General features: G+C 57.5%; 2 protein-coding genes and 1 pseudogene across 2 annotated transcripts; all 3 read right to left on the bottom strand.

The window, feature by feature from the left end:
• Positions 1-166, bottom strand: part of LOC103084187 (fibroblast growth factor 11-like) — a 3,743-nt pseudogene extending 3,577 nt beyond the window's left edge.
• A 2,065-nt stretch (positions 167-2,231) lies between these two features.
• On the bottom strand, positions 2,232-3,851 carry LOC103083095 (transmembrane protein 102-like). Its single transcript, XM_082931549.1, is given in 4 exon segments — positions 2,232-2,272; positions 2,275-3,540; positions 3,642-3,776; positions 3,779-3,851. Coding segments are annotated over 4 exon segments (1,515 nt in total).
• Positions 3,852-9,657: 5,806 nt separating this feature from the next.
• On the bottom strand, positions 9,658-11,366 carry LOC103083912 (uncharacterized protein C17orf74-like). Its single transcript, XM_082931551.1, is given in 4 exon segments — positions 9,658-9,779; positions 9,782-10,586; positions 10,588-10,893; positions 11,223-11,366. Coding segments are annotated over 4 exon segments (1,377 nt in total).
• Between the last annotated feature and the right edge of the window lie 2,067 nt (positions 11,367-13,433).

Raw genomic sequence — 13,433 nt, 5'->3', positions numbered from 1 at the left:
CCCCCCCGCCCCCCGGCACAGTCACACCTTGGACAGCAGGAGGCGTCTGGCAAAGGGACTTGGTGCTGCGGGGACACACGCGCCGCTGCGCCGACACGGGTCCGCTGCCCCCGGGCTCGTGGACCTCCCGCTTCTGCCGGATCAGGCTGCTGGCCAGTGCTGCCATGGCGCCCCGGGAGGAGACACCCCAAAACCGGCAGGCTCCCGGAGCGCGCTGGGCCCCCCCGGAGAAGACCGCTAGCTCACCAGGACATGCTCTTGACTCTCCGGTGCGACTCGCCGCATCACCCAGGGGACCTGAGGATAAGCCCTAGACGACCCCCACCCCAGGCACCAGCTCCCACCCTTGGGCCTCGTGCTAGCTTCGCCAGACCCCGCAGCCTATGTACCTCTCAGCTGACCCCACCCTCGACCTTTGCCCCCCACAGAAAACTCCCCCTTCTCTGATCTCCAGTGTCCCTGTCCCCCACTAACACCATCCCAAAGCCAAGACCCTCAAATTTTCCAGGATGTGGTTCCAATATCCCCAGGCAGCTTTCCACCCTATTTCCGGGCCCTGCACTCCTGCCAAAGCCACTCTTGTAATTTTAAGGGTGTGGGTCCTTAGTTTTGGGGATATTAGCTCACCCCACCCCTGCTGGGGTGCTGCCAGTGTCTAGGAAGAACCCAACCTTGGTGTCTTTTGCCACCCTCTAAGTGAAGAATCCCCCACTTTTTTTCACTGAAATCCCCAAAAGACTATGCCTTGAAATATCCAGACTGTCGCCAATCAGCAAGAAGAGGTTCCCAGACCCTGTCTCTGGACGATACCGCTTTTTACCAAGTCACCCCCATTTCTAGTGGCACAGCATTCCAGCTGCTGAGCCCCTTTCCTCACCTTGTTACCATCCACTCCTTTTGAAGTCACCTCCAAATCCGCCCTTCCTAGCGGTTACTCCAGGTGGTTGTCTGTAGGGCCCTGTGTCACCTCGGAATAAGGAGCATAAGTTTTTGGCTTTTTTGTTTTTTCCTGGCAGCTCCTAATTTCCTCGGGGACAGCTGGTGCTGTTTAGATCCCACGCCCTCCAATCCAACCATCCCCCCGAGAGAGGAGTGCACCCAGGTTGTCACGGGTCCCCAAATGTGAACAGACCCGCTATAAGAGCGCATCAGAGCTTTCTGCGACAGGGCTTCCTTGTCCTCCCCGGGACTGCCTATAGCGCCCCCCCTTCCTTCCCCGACGCCCCTCAACCTGTCCTGTCTTGTCGATCCGGGGACGGCTCCGATTCCAGGCTCCTCCCTCCATGTACCCCGCAAGCGGAGCTTCCCCCCACGCCTGGCTAGGCGTCCCGGACCCCAGGAAGGAGTGAGGGTGTCTCCGCAGAGCGCCCTCGTCTGGCGAAGTGAGCACTGGGCCTGGAGGCTGGACCAAGCGGAGCGGCGGCAGCGGCGGCGGCGGCGACAGCGGCTCCCCCCTCCTCCGAGAGCCGGTCCGGGGGCGGGACAGGGGGCGGAGACGCCGGGAAAGAGGGGGAGGTGAAGCTGGGCGGGCGGAACCCTGGGGTTCCTTGGAGGCAGGGAGTGGCGACGGTCTTAGAGACAGGCGGAGCCGAGGCAAGGCCGCATGTCTCGGGGTTCAGAGGAGGAGGGACAAGGAGGCGACTCCACTGAATGGAACTCTGGATGGGGGGAGAGGTTGGGCTTAGACAGATGGAATGGCGGATGCCCCGAGAATGGAGAAAGGGACCCTACTGCCCGGGATGGAGGACAGAACTGGATGAGGAAGGTGGGGGGAATAACTGAAGAGACAGCGGTGGTGGTGAGGTCTAGCCTGGGGTGAAATCCGGCCTCCTTAATGTCTCTGCTTTTGTGTGAGACAAATTGGTCAGTCCCTGGTCTCCATACCTTTCTCCTTTACACGTTTTTTCAGCAAATATATTACCCCCATCCCTATTGACTCCTAAGATTAAAGACCATAAGAACTGGCGGGAAATGGATGCCAGAGGCTGCACCGGAGTAGGAGGGGTGCTGGCCACAGATTTGGAAAGTGGAGAGGCCAGAATGGAACGACCTGTGCCAGGGATGGGGCGGGAGGAGGGTGGGGGGAAGCGGAGGAACCGGCGAGGAGGCCTTCTAGAACGGGCTCTTCGGGGCCAAAGCGCTCAGCCTGTCTCCCAGGTGAGGGGAGAGCAGTCCCCTCCACATCCCGCTGGCCAACAGAAGCACATTCCAGGTTAGTAGGAACAGCGTCTTTAATGGGCCCCGCCTCCCACGCCGGCTAAGCCGCCCCCTTGCGTGCAGCCTTGGCCTCTTCCACAGCGGCGCGGCGGGCAGGGTACCTGCGAAGCAGGGCCAACGCCCCGAGCAGCGAAGCGGCGCCGTCCCCCGCACGGAGCTTTCGGCCACTCAGAAAATCGTGGGGCAGCGTCCCGGCCTCGAGCACCCGGCCCAGCTCATCCAGCAGCCCGAGGCAGCAGGCGGCCGCATTTTCGGGTCGCACCAGATAGAGCGCGGGCAGCCGCTCACACGCCCAGTAGAGCAACGTCCGCAGGAGGTAGGGCGCCGCGACCCTAGTCCTGGCCACCAGAGGGCGCAGCAGCGCCTGGGCCGCCGCAAGCGCTTGCAGCAGGGGAACGGGTATGCGCGTCTTGAGCGCCAGCTCTTGGCGGGCGAAGCAGAGCTGCCAGCCGGAGGCGTCCGGCCGCTCTGTGCCGCCGCCGCCGGGCACCAGGTAGAAGGAAGACGACTCCGAGGCCAGCGGGCCGGCCCACGAGTGGCTCCGAGCCCCCTGGGCCCAGCCGGCCACGGACACCACGGGGATCAAGTCGAAAAGCAGGAGGCGGCGCGGGGGCCCGGGCGTAGCCAGGAGGATGGTGGTGACCCCCGCGTGGCGGGCTGCGTGGACCAAGCGCGGGGCACCCGGAACCGGAAACAGGGACTCAGCGACCGCAGCCAGCGAAGCAAAGAACCAGGCAGCCACCTGGGCGGGGCACAATGTGGGCCATGCCTCCGGAGCCTCCAACGGCTGTGGCACTGGGCTAACGTCGTTGCTTTGGTGACGTCACCATTCGTTTTTTTTCAGTGGTGAGGGAAAGTCAACATCGGTTACGTCTTGTTGAGGCAACTCTGGCACTGAAACATTACTAGGTGAGTTTTCCAAAGACACGTGTGCCTCAGGCTCAGTGACGTGTAGCTGGTCCACGGAGATTTGCGGATCCTTGGGAGTTTCTTTGCTTTGGGCTGGGTGGATCGAATCACGTCCTCTTTGGACTGGGGGTCCTAGGCAATCCTGCCATGCCTCCCGGACCGAGGTTCCGCGTACCTGCTCTGGAAGGAAGAGCCATGTGTTACAGGATCCCACGTCCGGTTGCAGCTCCTGCCCAGTGCCATCTAGCGAAAGCACGGGCACCAGGAGTGTGAAGCCGGCGTCGTAGTGAGGTCCCCGAGCGTAGGGACCTAGAGGCGCAGGCCCCAGATCCAGGGAGCCCTCGCGAATCCCGCAACGAAGCATCAGGAGCTCTGCCTGAGGAGGAAAGCGAGGGTCCCGGCGGTGAACGAGACCTAAGGAAAGAGAAGGGATCGTAAAGTCGTGATCCAGAGCCGGGGCGGGGTGAGGCGGAGCTGAGAGCTGCAAGTTCCGGAAGGCTGGGAGGGTTACTTACCAAGCAAAGAGAAAACAAAGTCCTTGGTCTGGAGGACATCTGGTCCTGGCTTGGGACCTTCACTCCAGCTCGCCTGCACACCCAGCTCCTGGATCAGCTGGGTTAGTTCTTGCAGCTGCGCCCCAGAGCAGAAATGTCCGTGAGCGGCCGGGCTGGGGCTAGGGACGGTGGGCCCCACCAGGGAGCACTCCCCCAGACCGCGGAAGCCATATGGCTCTGTCGTTTGGGGGCTAGGAAATACACAGACGGGAGGAAGCCCCGACGGGCCGTACCTTTTGCTGCGGAAAACTGACCCCCGTTCTTTTCTCTTCCAGAGGCCAAGAGGGTTCCCAAGACACAGTCCGCCAATGGGTCTGCAGACGAAGGGTCCTAAATTTGGTCTTGAAAGAGAACAAATAAATACCTCCTCCGTCCTTGCCCTTTTCTCATATGCTGGTCCCCGCCCCCATGGAACGGTTCACCTGACTCAGCAGGTAGAAAGTAGCTGTTTGGCCCCTCCTAAGGAATGCAATAGCCTCCTTCGCTGGCCCTTGTCTACGTCCCCTTACCTCTTTTTCAGAAGAGGCTAGTGGTTTGCGGCTTCCCTCTTAGGGTTAGCTACAAAGGCTGGGAAGACAATGGATAGGAAGATTCAACAGGTAACTTCTTCCTGCTGCCTGCAAGGCCACGCCCCTAAATTATAACCACGCCCCTTTCTAGAGACTGTCGGGGTGGTTCCGGACCAGCCCGGCCTCCAGTCAGAGTTCAGTCACTCCTTTCGCTCTGCAGAGATCTCGCGGCTATCCTGGGAGTTGTAGTTTGTCTTCAAAGCTACCAGGGCGTTGGGGCCACGCCCCCACATCCTTTCCTGTTCCGTTGAAGTAGTGCCTGATGGAAGTTGTAGTTTCTCTGGAGGTACGCTATTCTGTGTCTTTATGATAAACTATTCTGTCTTTACAAGGCAAGGTGAACCGCACAAACACTCCTTGGGGTTAGAACAGAGGCCGAATAGGATGGATCTGAATAGCAAACAATAACGAGGGACATACACTAGGGCATGCGGAGAAATAGGGGACTCTACATCTCACTTGGGAGTAGAGGAGCCCTGGTCATTTAAATCTAGAAGGGTTCTTGCATGCAGTTATAACTTCATTTTAGAGATGAGACTGCAAGCCTAGAAAGGTTGCACATGACTTGTCCAAGGTCAGAGCTGAGCCAGAGAGGTGTTGGAAATGGGCTCTCCAGCTGGGACGTATCTCCTTGGAATCGGTGGTGGTCACGTTAGACAAGAACACACCGATAGCGTGCATGTAATGACCCAGGGATGGACATCTGACTCAGGGAAGGGACATATTGGTGTTGCCCACCTCAGACACACAAGTGGTGGCAGGGAAAACACTTTGGAATCTCGCAGCTTATGTGTGTACACAGAAGAGTTATCAGGACTGAAAATCAAGTCCAGAGGAAACTCCAGCTGGGCTAGCGCAGGGCAATGAAAAATTATCAGGGGAAGGAAATGGCTTTCAGCGACCAGTGCTATCATGGACACAGCTTAAGTCCAGGATGAAACTAGGAGCCAGAATAATAGGACAGAAAGATAGGACACCAGAGACACGCTCACAGATTAGACCAATGCATACTGGACCAGGAATTCTTACAGCCTTTTTCCCAGGGGTCTGTCTCCATAGTGAACTAGGCCTAAGTCCATGGGCAAGAAAATTAAGTGGAGACACTTCGAAAAATTTAGAGGCCTATGAAGGAGGGGACCCTCAGAATCCAGGGCTCAATTTGGGGAGCCTAAAACACAAGGTTTCCTAGTCACTGACAAAGAGAGGTCTTCCCCCTCAGTAACCAAAAGCCCCAAACACAGCCCAGAACGGGGGAGGCAAGTTTCCATACATCTGGTTGTGACCCAAGAGACCATACTGAAGCCTGGGCTCTTTCTTACAGTCTGGGGAAATCAGACATTGGATGTCCAGCCCCACATCTTACCTCCTCCCCAGAGGGTGGCTTCTGAACCACCCTAAAAAGAGCTAAGTTCTCTGGGCTCTGGGGGAGCTTTAAGATGCTGGGGGTGGGTGACAGGGAAAGGAAAATTGCTCTAAACTCTAAAGCACTGCTCTCCCATAGCATTTTCCATGATGATGCAAATGTTCTAAATCTGTGCCGTCCAATACAGTAGCCACTAGCTCCATGTGCCTACTGAGCACTTAGAAGGTCATGGCACTGAGGAACAGAATTTTTTTTTTTTTTTTTTTTTTGGCCAAACCATGAAGCTTGCGGGGTCTGAGTTCCCCGACCAGGGATTGAACCCAGCCACAGCAGTGAAAGCGCCAAGTTCCAACAACTGGACCGTCAGGGAACAGAATTGGATGCCAGGGGAATTCTGTTCCCTGAGGAAGAGAATTTTTAACTTTTTAACTTAATTTTTAACAGAATTAATTTTCCTTAATTTTAACTAATTTACATTCTAATAGGCATTTGGCTAGTGGCTACTGTAATTGACAATGCAGCTCTAGGGTCTTGGGGATAATGGACTTAGCTAGACAGCGATGGAGGGAAAGCAGGGATAGTTTAGGTCCTCATCAGGCCCTGTGGGATGGGGCTGGGGTGGATGTCCTCAAACAACCACAGAACACTTCTCATGCATATCTGTCCCCTCTTTTTCTAAGTTGCTCATCACACATCTGATATCCCCACTCCTTGATGGTCTCCGGTGAGTTGTTGGATGTCTCTAGGTGAAGGCACCTGGGAGACAGAGCTTCTCACTTGTCCCTGCCTGCTCTGAACTCTCTCTGGCGGGCATCAAAGACCACATGCCCGAGCCGTGTGCCTGACCCAGGACAGTAGGGCGTAGACATCTGGAGGAACTGTATCCATGGGGTGGTACACCCAGTCTTGTCTGCCTGCTCGCCGGGAGGGTGGTTGCAGCACAATCAGTGCAGGTACCGCTGAGAAGGTTAGCTGGTCACTGTAGGCCACCTGAGCCTTGGGAGAGCAGGAGTTCTGACTGGGTGGGACAGAAGTCCATGGTATGTGCTGCCCTGCATCCTCCTTTTGAGGAACTGCCTCAGATATAAATGACTGTCGGGTCTGATGTGGGCCCAAAACTTGGACAGAGTCAGTTCCTAGAGGGTTCTTGTGGAGGCCTGGGCTTGGGGTAAGGCCTGGGTTTCTGGAAACTCTGCAGACTTTGGAAGGGCCTGGGGTCCTTGGGAGGACAGAGCCTTGGCTGAGGCCTAGACTCTCATGAAGTTCGGGGGGTTGGGGCTGGCTTGGGGTCTGGGAAGTAGTGGGTAACTGGGGAGGGATGCGGCCCTGGCAAGAGAGGACAGACTGAGGAGACTTGGAGGTTGCGGGAAAAGTGGGGGGTTGTATGAAGGTGGAGGGCTTCTGGTGGTTGCTGTGTTGATGAAGGACCCAGGATCTGGGACAAACAAGAGGCAGACAAAGAGTGCATGGTGTAAGGGTAGGTCTTAGACTGTACAGATTTGTCTTTGGCATCATTTGAGGTCTTCCATTCCATATTCCCCAACTCCAGGTAACCCAGTATGGATCCTGTGGAGGGCTTGGCACTGTCCCCACTACATTGCTTGAGTGTTTGCTCTGCTGTACCAGAGTTCACCAGACCATGCCCCTCTTGGGGCGTGGAGGGGGTACCCAAGTCCTTTCTGGAATACCCAGAGTTCTGAGGGGACACACATGGAATACGTTCTGCTTTACCCTGCAGGCATCGTAGACCACACGGCCGGAGGAGAGGCCTTGGCTGAAGGCAGACAAGGTAGAGGGAATAGAATCTAGGATGGGGGTAGGGGTGGTGGAAGGGACTGGAGTGGTCGTCAGGGCCATGCCCAGCGCTGGGACAGAGGTTGTGGCAGAGATTGGGACAGGGGCTGGTGTAGGGGCTAGGGCAGGAGTAGTAGCAGGGGCAGAAGTTGGGGGAGGGACCAGAGTGTTGGCATGGGTCTAGGTCAGATGAGCATGGGTCAGGGTGCAGACAGAAGTGTGGCCCAGGGACTGGGCTGAGGCATGTGAGGGGGCCTGGGCTTGGGCCTGGGCTGGGGTATGGGCTGAGGTATGCTCAGGGTCATGGACCTGGGCAGGGCTGTGCTCAGGGGTGAGGGCTGGGGACGGGGTCTGGGCCTCGGGGGTGGTGTGCTCGGGGGGTGGAGTGTGGAGCAAGTCTGGGCCTGAGGTGGGGCGTGCTCAGAGGGGTGGGTGGAGGAGGAGGTCTGGGCTTTGGCAGGAGTGTTCCCAGTGGGGTGCACTAGGGAGAAGGCCTGCGCCTGGGCGGAAGTGTGCTCATGGGCGTGGCCTCGGGAGCAGGTCTCCGCCTGGGGGCGTGTGCGCAGGGGGGTGGGCTGAGGAGAATGCCTGGGCCTTGGCAGGAGCATGCGCAGGGGGCTGAACTGGGGGGCGGGTCTGGGCCCGGGCTGGGTCAGAGTCTGGGGTCTTAGTCTTGCTGTCTTGGGGCAGGCGGAGTGGAACCACGTCCATCTTGCTCATCCTGCGGAGCTTGGAAGATGTCTCTCACCTGAAGTAAAAGTTGGCTTGGGACTTTAAGGCTGTGACTGGAGAGGCCTCCGCAGCTCCCACTACCCGCTCCTTCCACAGTCCCCGTGGAGCCTCCGTGGAAGCCCCAGCCCGTCCACACTGAGGTGACATCCGGCAGCACTTAGAAGCCTTCTCATCTTTTGTGTCAGGTATCCAGGAGTCAAGGTGGTTTGGGTGCCCGAGCAGGAAGCTTCGGCGTTGGCGGAAGCGGGAAGAAACTCTTGAGCGCAGGTTCTTGGGATCCACAGAGCAGCGCATGGACATGCGATGGCTGCCTACACAGCTGGCTTGTTTGTCTGCGGGGAAAGGCGAGATGGGTCAGGGCCTGGGTTCCTCAGGGGCTGAGAATCAAGGCAGGGATAGAAGAAATGGGACACGCCACATCCCCTGAGCCCACGCTGGCACCCACTCACCTTTGGGGAAAATACGATGGAAAAATGCCCGCAGGAATCTCTTCAGATGCCTCCAGAGCTGAGGGAAGAAGCGGAGGGGGGAGGCCGGGAGCAGGGTGAGCCCTGAAATCCAACCCTTGTCCAGCCACACCCCAGCAGCCCTCCCACCTTGGCCCCTTCAAGACCCCAGGGCTCCCCCAACCCCCCTGCCCAGATCCTTCCCTGACCATAGTCACCAGGTTGATCCCCACGATGAGGAAGATCAAGCTGACCAGGAGCAGAAGAATTGAGTCTCCTTGCTCCTGGCATTTCCTGGGGATGGGGCTAGGGAACAGCTCGCCTTCGTAGTAGGTTCGCTCACCCATGGCCGCGGGTCCCAGGACTGCCTGGGCCCCCTGCCCTCCACTTTTAACTGGGAGCCAGACTGGGTCATAATGGGGCAGGTGGTGAGACCACAGGGAGGGAGGGGGATTCCCTGGTAAACAAGGTCAGGTAAGCTGAGCCTCGACAGTCAAACAGGGCCCAGAGGCTGGCACACCTCCCCTCGAGCGGTCAGTCATTTGCTCACTGCCCGCTGACTCACTTGTTCAAATGACACATTCCGTCGCTTGGCCCCTCCTGAGACTAGGAGGACCTTGGCCTCAGAGGCCTGCGGAAGGCCTGGCTGGAGTCCAGAGCCTCAGCCTTCTTTGTGCCCTTCACTGGGCCTGGAGCTGGACCTGCCCAGATGTGGAACCTCCCAGTCTGGAAGCAGCTTCTTGTATGAGGCTCTTTGGGGGCAGGGACAGCTGAGACACAGAGGAGGTGCCCAGAGACCAGTGGTTTGGAGTCTGCATCTGCAGATGTACTTAGTGCATGGTACAGGACCGGGAGGGGCCGGCTGGCAGAACTGTGGCCACTAAACCAAGGGGACCCTCAGGCCAAGAAGGGGACACTGGCTTCTTATTGCAGGAAGCCAAGGGCAGGGACCCAGGCTGGCAGAAGGAGTGGTGCTTCCAAGCCACAGACCACCAATGTTTCCTGGACTCTGGCGCTCTTTATTCCTCTCTCCATGCCCTGCCGCCCCCTGCCCCGCCCCCATTTGCCGCCGGTCAGTTCATTTTCCCAGTCTGGCTCCTGTGCAGAGAGGGCCTCGAGGCCGAGGTGGAAGGTAGCAGCGAGTTGGCCCACGCTTGGCTCTCCTGCATTTGCCGCTTCAGCTCCAGGCTGTCATCACCTGGTAGTTGGCATTGCCCCCCGGGTTCCGGCTGAGTGGCATGAAGGTGGGCAGGGGTGGAGGGTGCTCGGTAGCCTGGACGTTGGGCAGGGGCTGGGAGGGGCGGAGGAGCAGCGCTGAGCTGGGAGCCAGGGCCCGCTGGTCCGAGGCCTTGGCCAGCACCGTGAGGGAGGCGGAGGTGGCCAGAGGGCGCCGCACGGGCAGCATCTTGGCCCATTCGGCCGCCCGGGGCCACACCTCGTGGGGATCCCGGGGGCAGTTCAAGTGTCCCGTGGAGGGGTGCGGGCTGCGGTTGGGCTGGCTGTGAGCACAGCTGGGGAGGCTCTGTCCGTGGGCCGGGGGGGAGTTGCGCTGCCAGGCTTCGGGCCGGCAGCCCCAAGGCACCAGAGCGGATGGAGGCTCAGAGCCCTCCAGACCACGCTGCCGCTGATCCCAGGAGTCATACGGGAGCTGGCCCCTTGAGGGGTAAGTGCTGTGCCCCCCAGGGACCCACGAGGGGTTAGGGGGCAGCCGTCGGGGAGGTGGTGGAGACGAGGTCCACTGGTAAGCCTCCATGTTGCCCCAGATGCGGGTTGGTGAGCAGGGGTCCCCGAAGGACTGCAGCCTTAGCTCGGACTTGGCCTCCACACGCTTGGCCATGCGGTGCAGCTCAGGCGACAGGTAGAGACAGGGTGGTGGCAGGCTGGCCAGGATCCCACCCTGGCGGCCCCAGAGGCCCACGTTGGAGGGCAGGCCCATCTGCTGGTAGAGCGCTCCCCAGCACCCCCACAGGTAGTTGGGTTGTGGGAAGGAAAGATCATCCTCCTACCTCCAGGTAGGAGTCAAAGGAGGGCATCGGCCGCAGCTGTGACATCCTGTGGCTGCGATGCGGCCTACGGACGCCTGAGCGGCTGTAGGGGAATTGTCTGCGGTTCTTCAGCCTCCACTGGTGGCTGCAGGAGCGGCAGCTGCAGCTGCGGCTACGGTTGCGGAGATGATGGTAGGAGGACAGGGAGTAGCAAGTGGGCCGGGCCATCTTCACTTCCACAGGTTCCAGGGTGCAGTGGATGTGGACGTCTTGGGCCTTGGCTGGAGGATTTGGGGGAACTTTAACAAGCCTGCGAGATTTCATCTGGGGGAGGCGAGAGCCCGTGAGGGCAGGGCAACTGTCAGAAGAGTTCAGGGTTGGGAACCTGGGGGCCTGGGTTTCTAGGGCCCTGGGAGTAGCGGGGGTGGGGTGCCCCCTACCTGTCTTCCATACTTACTTTTCTGATTAATCCAACAGATGGTCTTGTCTAAGGCATTCTGGGGCCCATGCCATACCTGGGGTGGGGTGGGGTGGGGTGGGTGAAAATGAAGGCCAGGCTCTGTACCCTCACCCCCTCTCCCAGCCAAGACCGTTCCTGCAGACAGAGGTGCAGGCTGCAGCTGGTTCCCACCCTCAGCCCTCTTCACCCCTACTGGTGGTCCCCAGCCATCGCTGATCCCAATGCTGACAAGAATGACAAGGCCCAGCAGCAGGAGTAGGAAGTCCTCCGCATTCTGGGTACTTTCTTGGTATTGATGGCAGCGCCCCAGGTTGTCATACCAGAGCTGGTTTTCCATGGTGGGGGATTCTAGGGCCACCTGGGCTGCTGGCCGCCCCCCCCAACAGGCCCTGACCCACAGTGCACTCATGCCAGGACCTGGGGACACCCACCAGCAGGTGAGGGAGTATGGTCATAATGAGGCACGTTGCAGGGAGTCACAATGCCGAGGTGGCCAATCTTTCATCCACTCAGCTGGCCCTTTATGTGGCCATCTCTACCCTCGGCTCGCACTACATGGAGCCTAGTCCCCAGAGTTCAGTCTGTCCTTCTGTCTCTATGGGGCCTTGCTTAACTTGATTTGCAAGCATGGTTGCTACAGATGAGAGACAGTCTTCATAGGGACTGAATCATGCATAAAGGATTTCCTTCATTTCATTGTTCGAGACATTATGGCAGCTTATGTAGCCTGTTGTGATTCCCCACCCACGCCTGCTTGGGGCCAGCAGCGAGGGTGACTAGATGGATGAGTGACAGTAACAGTCCCCTCTGGGGTCGCCCCACTGCACCATCCCCTCCTTGTCGTGCCCATTTCCCTGTCATAACCCCTCTAGTACCCACCATACCCACCCCTTCCTGCCAGGGGTTGCAGCCTTAGGTGTTGGTGGTCACTGAGCCCACTGGCCCCTTTAGTTCAGAACAAGGGTTTGCCGCCTTTGCCAGAGACCACCCCAAACCATGGTTTCTCTCCTTCCTAACCAACTTCCCTCCCACTGAGCCAACCCTCTGAGTTGAAAAACAGTTAGCTGCTGTCTTAAGAAAACCACATGAAATTCACAAAGCACAAAATAGATGTAGTTATTGATATGACAAACGGAATCTACTATTATCAACCGGGTTCATTGCTGGGGTCTGTGAAAGTGGTACCTGGGGAACCTCAAGTCATTTTGTTGGCACAATGAACATCTCAGCAGATATAGAGGAACAGGGAGTTCCCGGGATGTCAGCCTTTCATTGCTGAGGGCCCCAGTTCAATCCCTGGTCAGGGAACTAAGATCCTGCAAACCACACTGCATGGCCAAAAAGAAAAAAAAGAAAGAAATAGAAACAGCCAGTGGGCATTTTCCATCAAGACTCCAAACACATAGCAGGTGCTCAATATAGACCCACTTAATGGAATCAGCTTAAAATGATCAATAACGTTAGTCAAATGAAAATGAACAGAGAAGCAGGGTGATTCATAAAAGGCCTACCTGCTCACATTCCAGGAACCCATCTGGTATGGAAGGTGAAGTCTAGTCCCTTCGACCTGGCTCCTTGTTCCCAAGTTGTGTGCGTGTGTGTGATCCCAAGTGTCTAGAAGTAGGTAGGGCCTGGGTTTCCCTGCTGTCCAGTGGATGCAATATCCTGATGAGTTTACATGGGAAACTGAGGAAGGTGGGATGTAGTGGAATAACTGAGGACATGGAAAGGAGACGCGACCCATGAGCCCCGCCCCAGCAAACCGGGGGCTGGCGAATAAGCCAGAACTGCAAGCAGTCCTGATTGCTTTGAGCAACGCCCCCTGCCCCGGCAAACCGGGGGCCTGCAAAGAAGCATTGAGTGCTTTGGGCACTGATCCATGAGAATGTCCTCAGTATAATCAGAATGGTGGGAACGCAAGGCAATGTCCTTGTGTTACTTCAGTATAATCAAAATGATGGTGGGAACTTTGTGCTGCGTTTGCGCTCAAGGACGAAGCACGGCATGTTTTCAAGAAAGCCCATTATTGCATAATTAATAAAAACATAGGTTGCTGCTTTGGCATTTCTGAAGTGTTAAGAAAACAAGTCTTAAAATGTTAACATAGATAATGCTTTAATAAAAGCTACCACAGCAGGACAGATGGTGCTGTTTTGCCTGAGCGAGCGGCAGCCCTCTACTGCTGTGCTTCTGCACAATTCATCTCGTGTGATGAGCTTACTTTCGGCCCTGTCATAAGATAAACTACAACAGTGGGAGGACACTCTGATGGGCCAGGCTGACTCAGTAGCAATGGGAATCTACCTGTGGGAGCAGAGGGACGGAGCGTCTGAGGCCACGAAGTTGATCCTTGGTGTCCACATGACCATGAATAAGTTACTTGGCGTCTCTGAGCCTCAGTCTC

Source organism: Lipotes vexillifer, unplaced genomic scaffold (genome assembly GCF_000442215.2).
Source record: "Lipotes vexillifer unplaced genomic scaffold, Lipotes_vexillifer_v1.1 scaffold1689, whole genome shotgun sequence".
In the NCBI taxonomy this organism is placed as follows: Eukaryota; Metazoa; Chordata; class Mammalia; order Artiodactyla; family Lipotidae; genus Lipotes; species Lipotes vexillifer.
The sequence above is the reverse complement of the archived record's forward strand: the minus strand, read 5'-3'. Positions and strand labels throughout refer to the sequence as shown.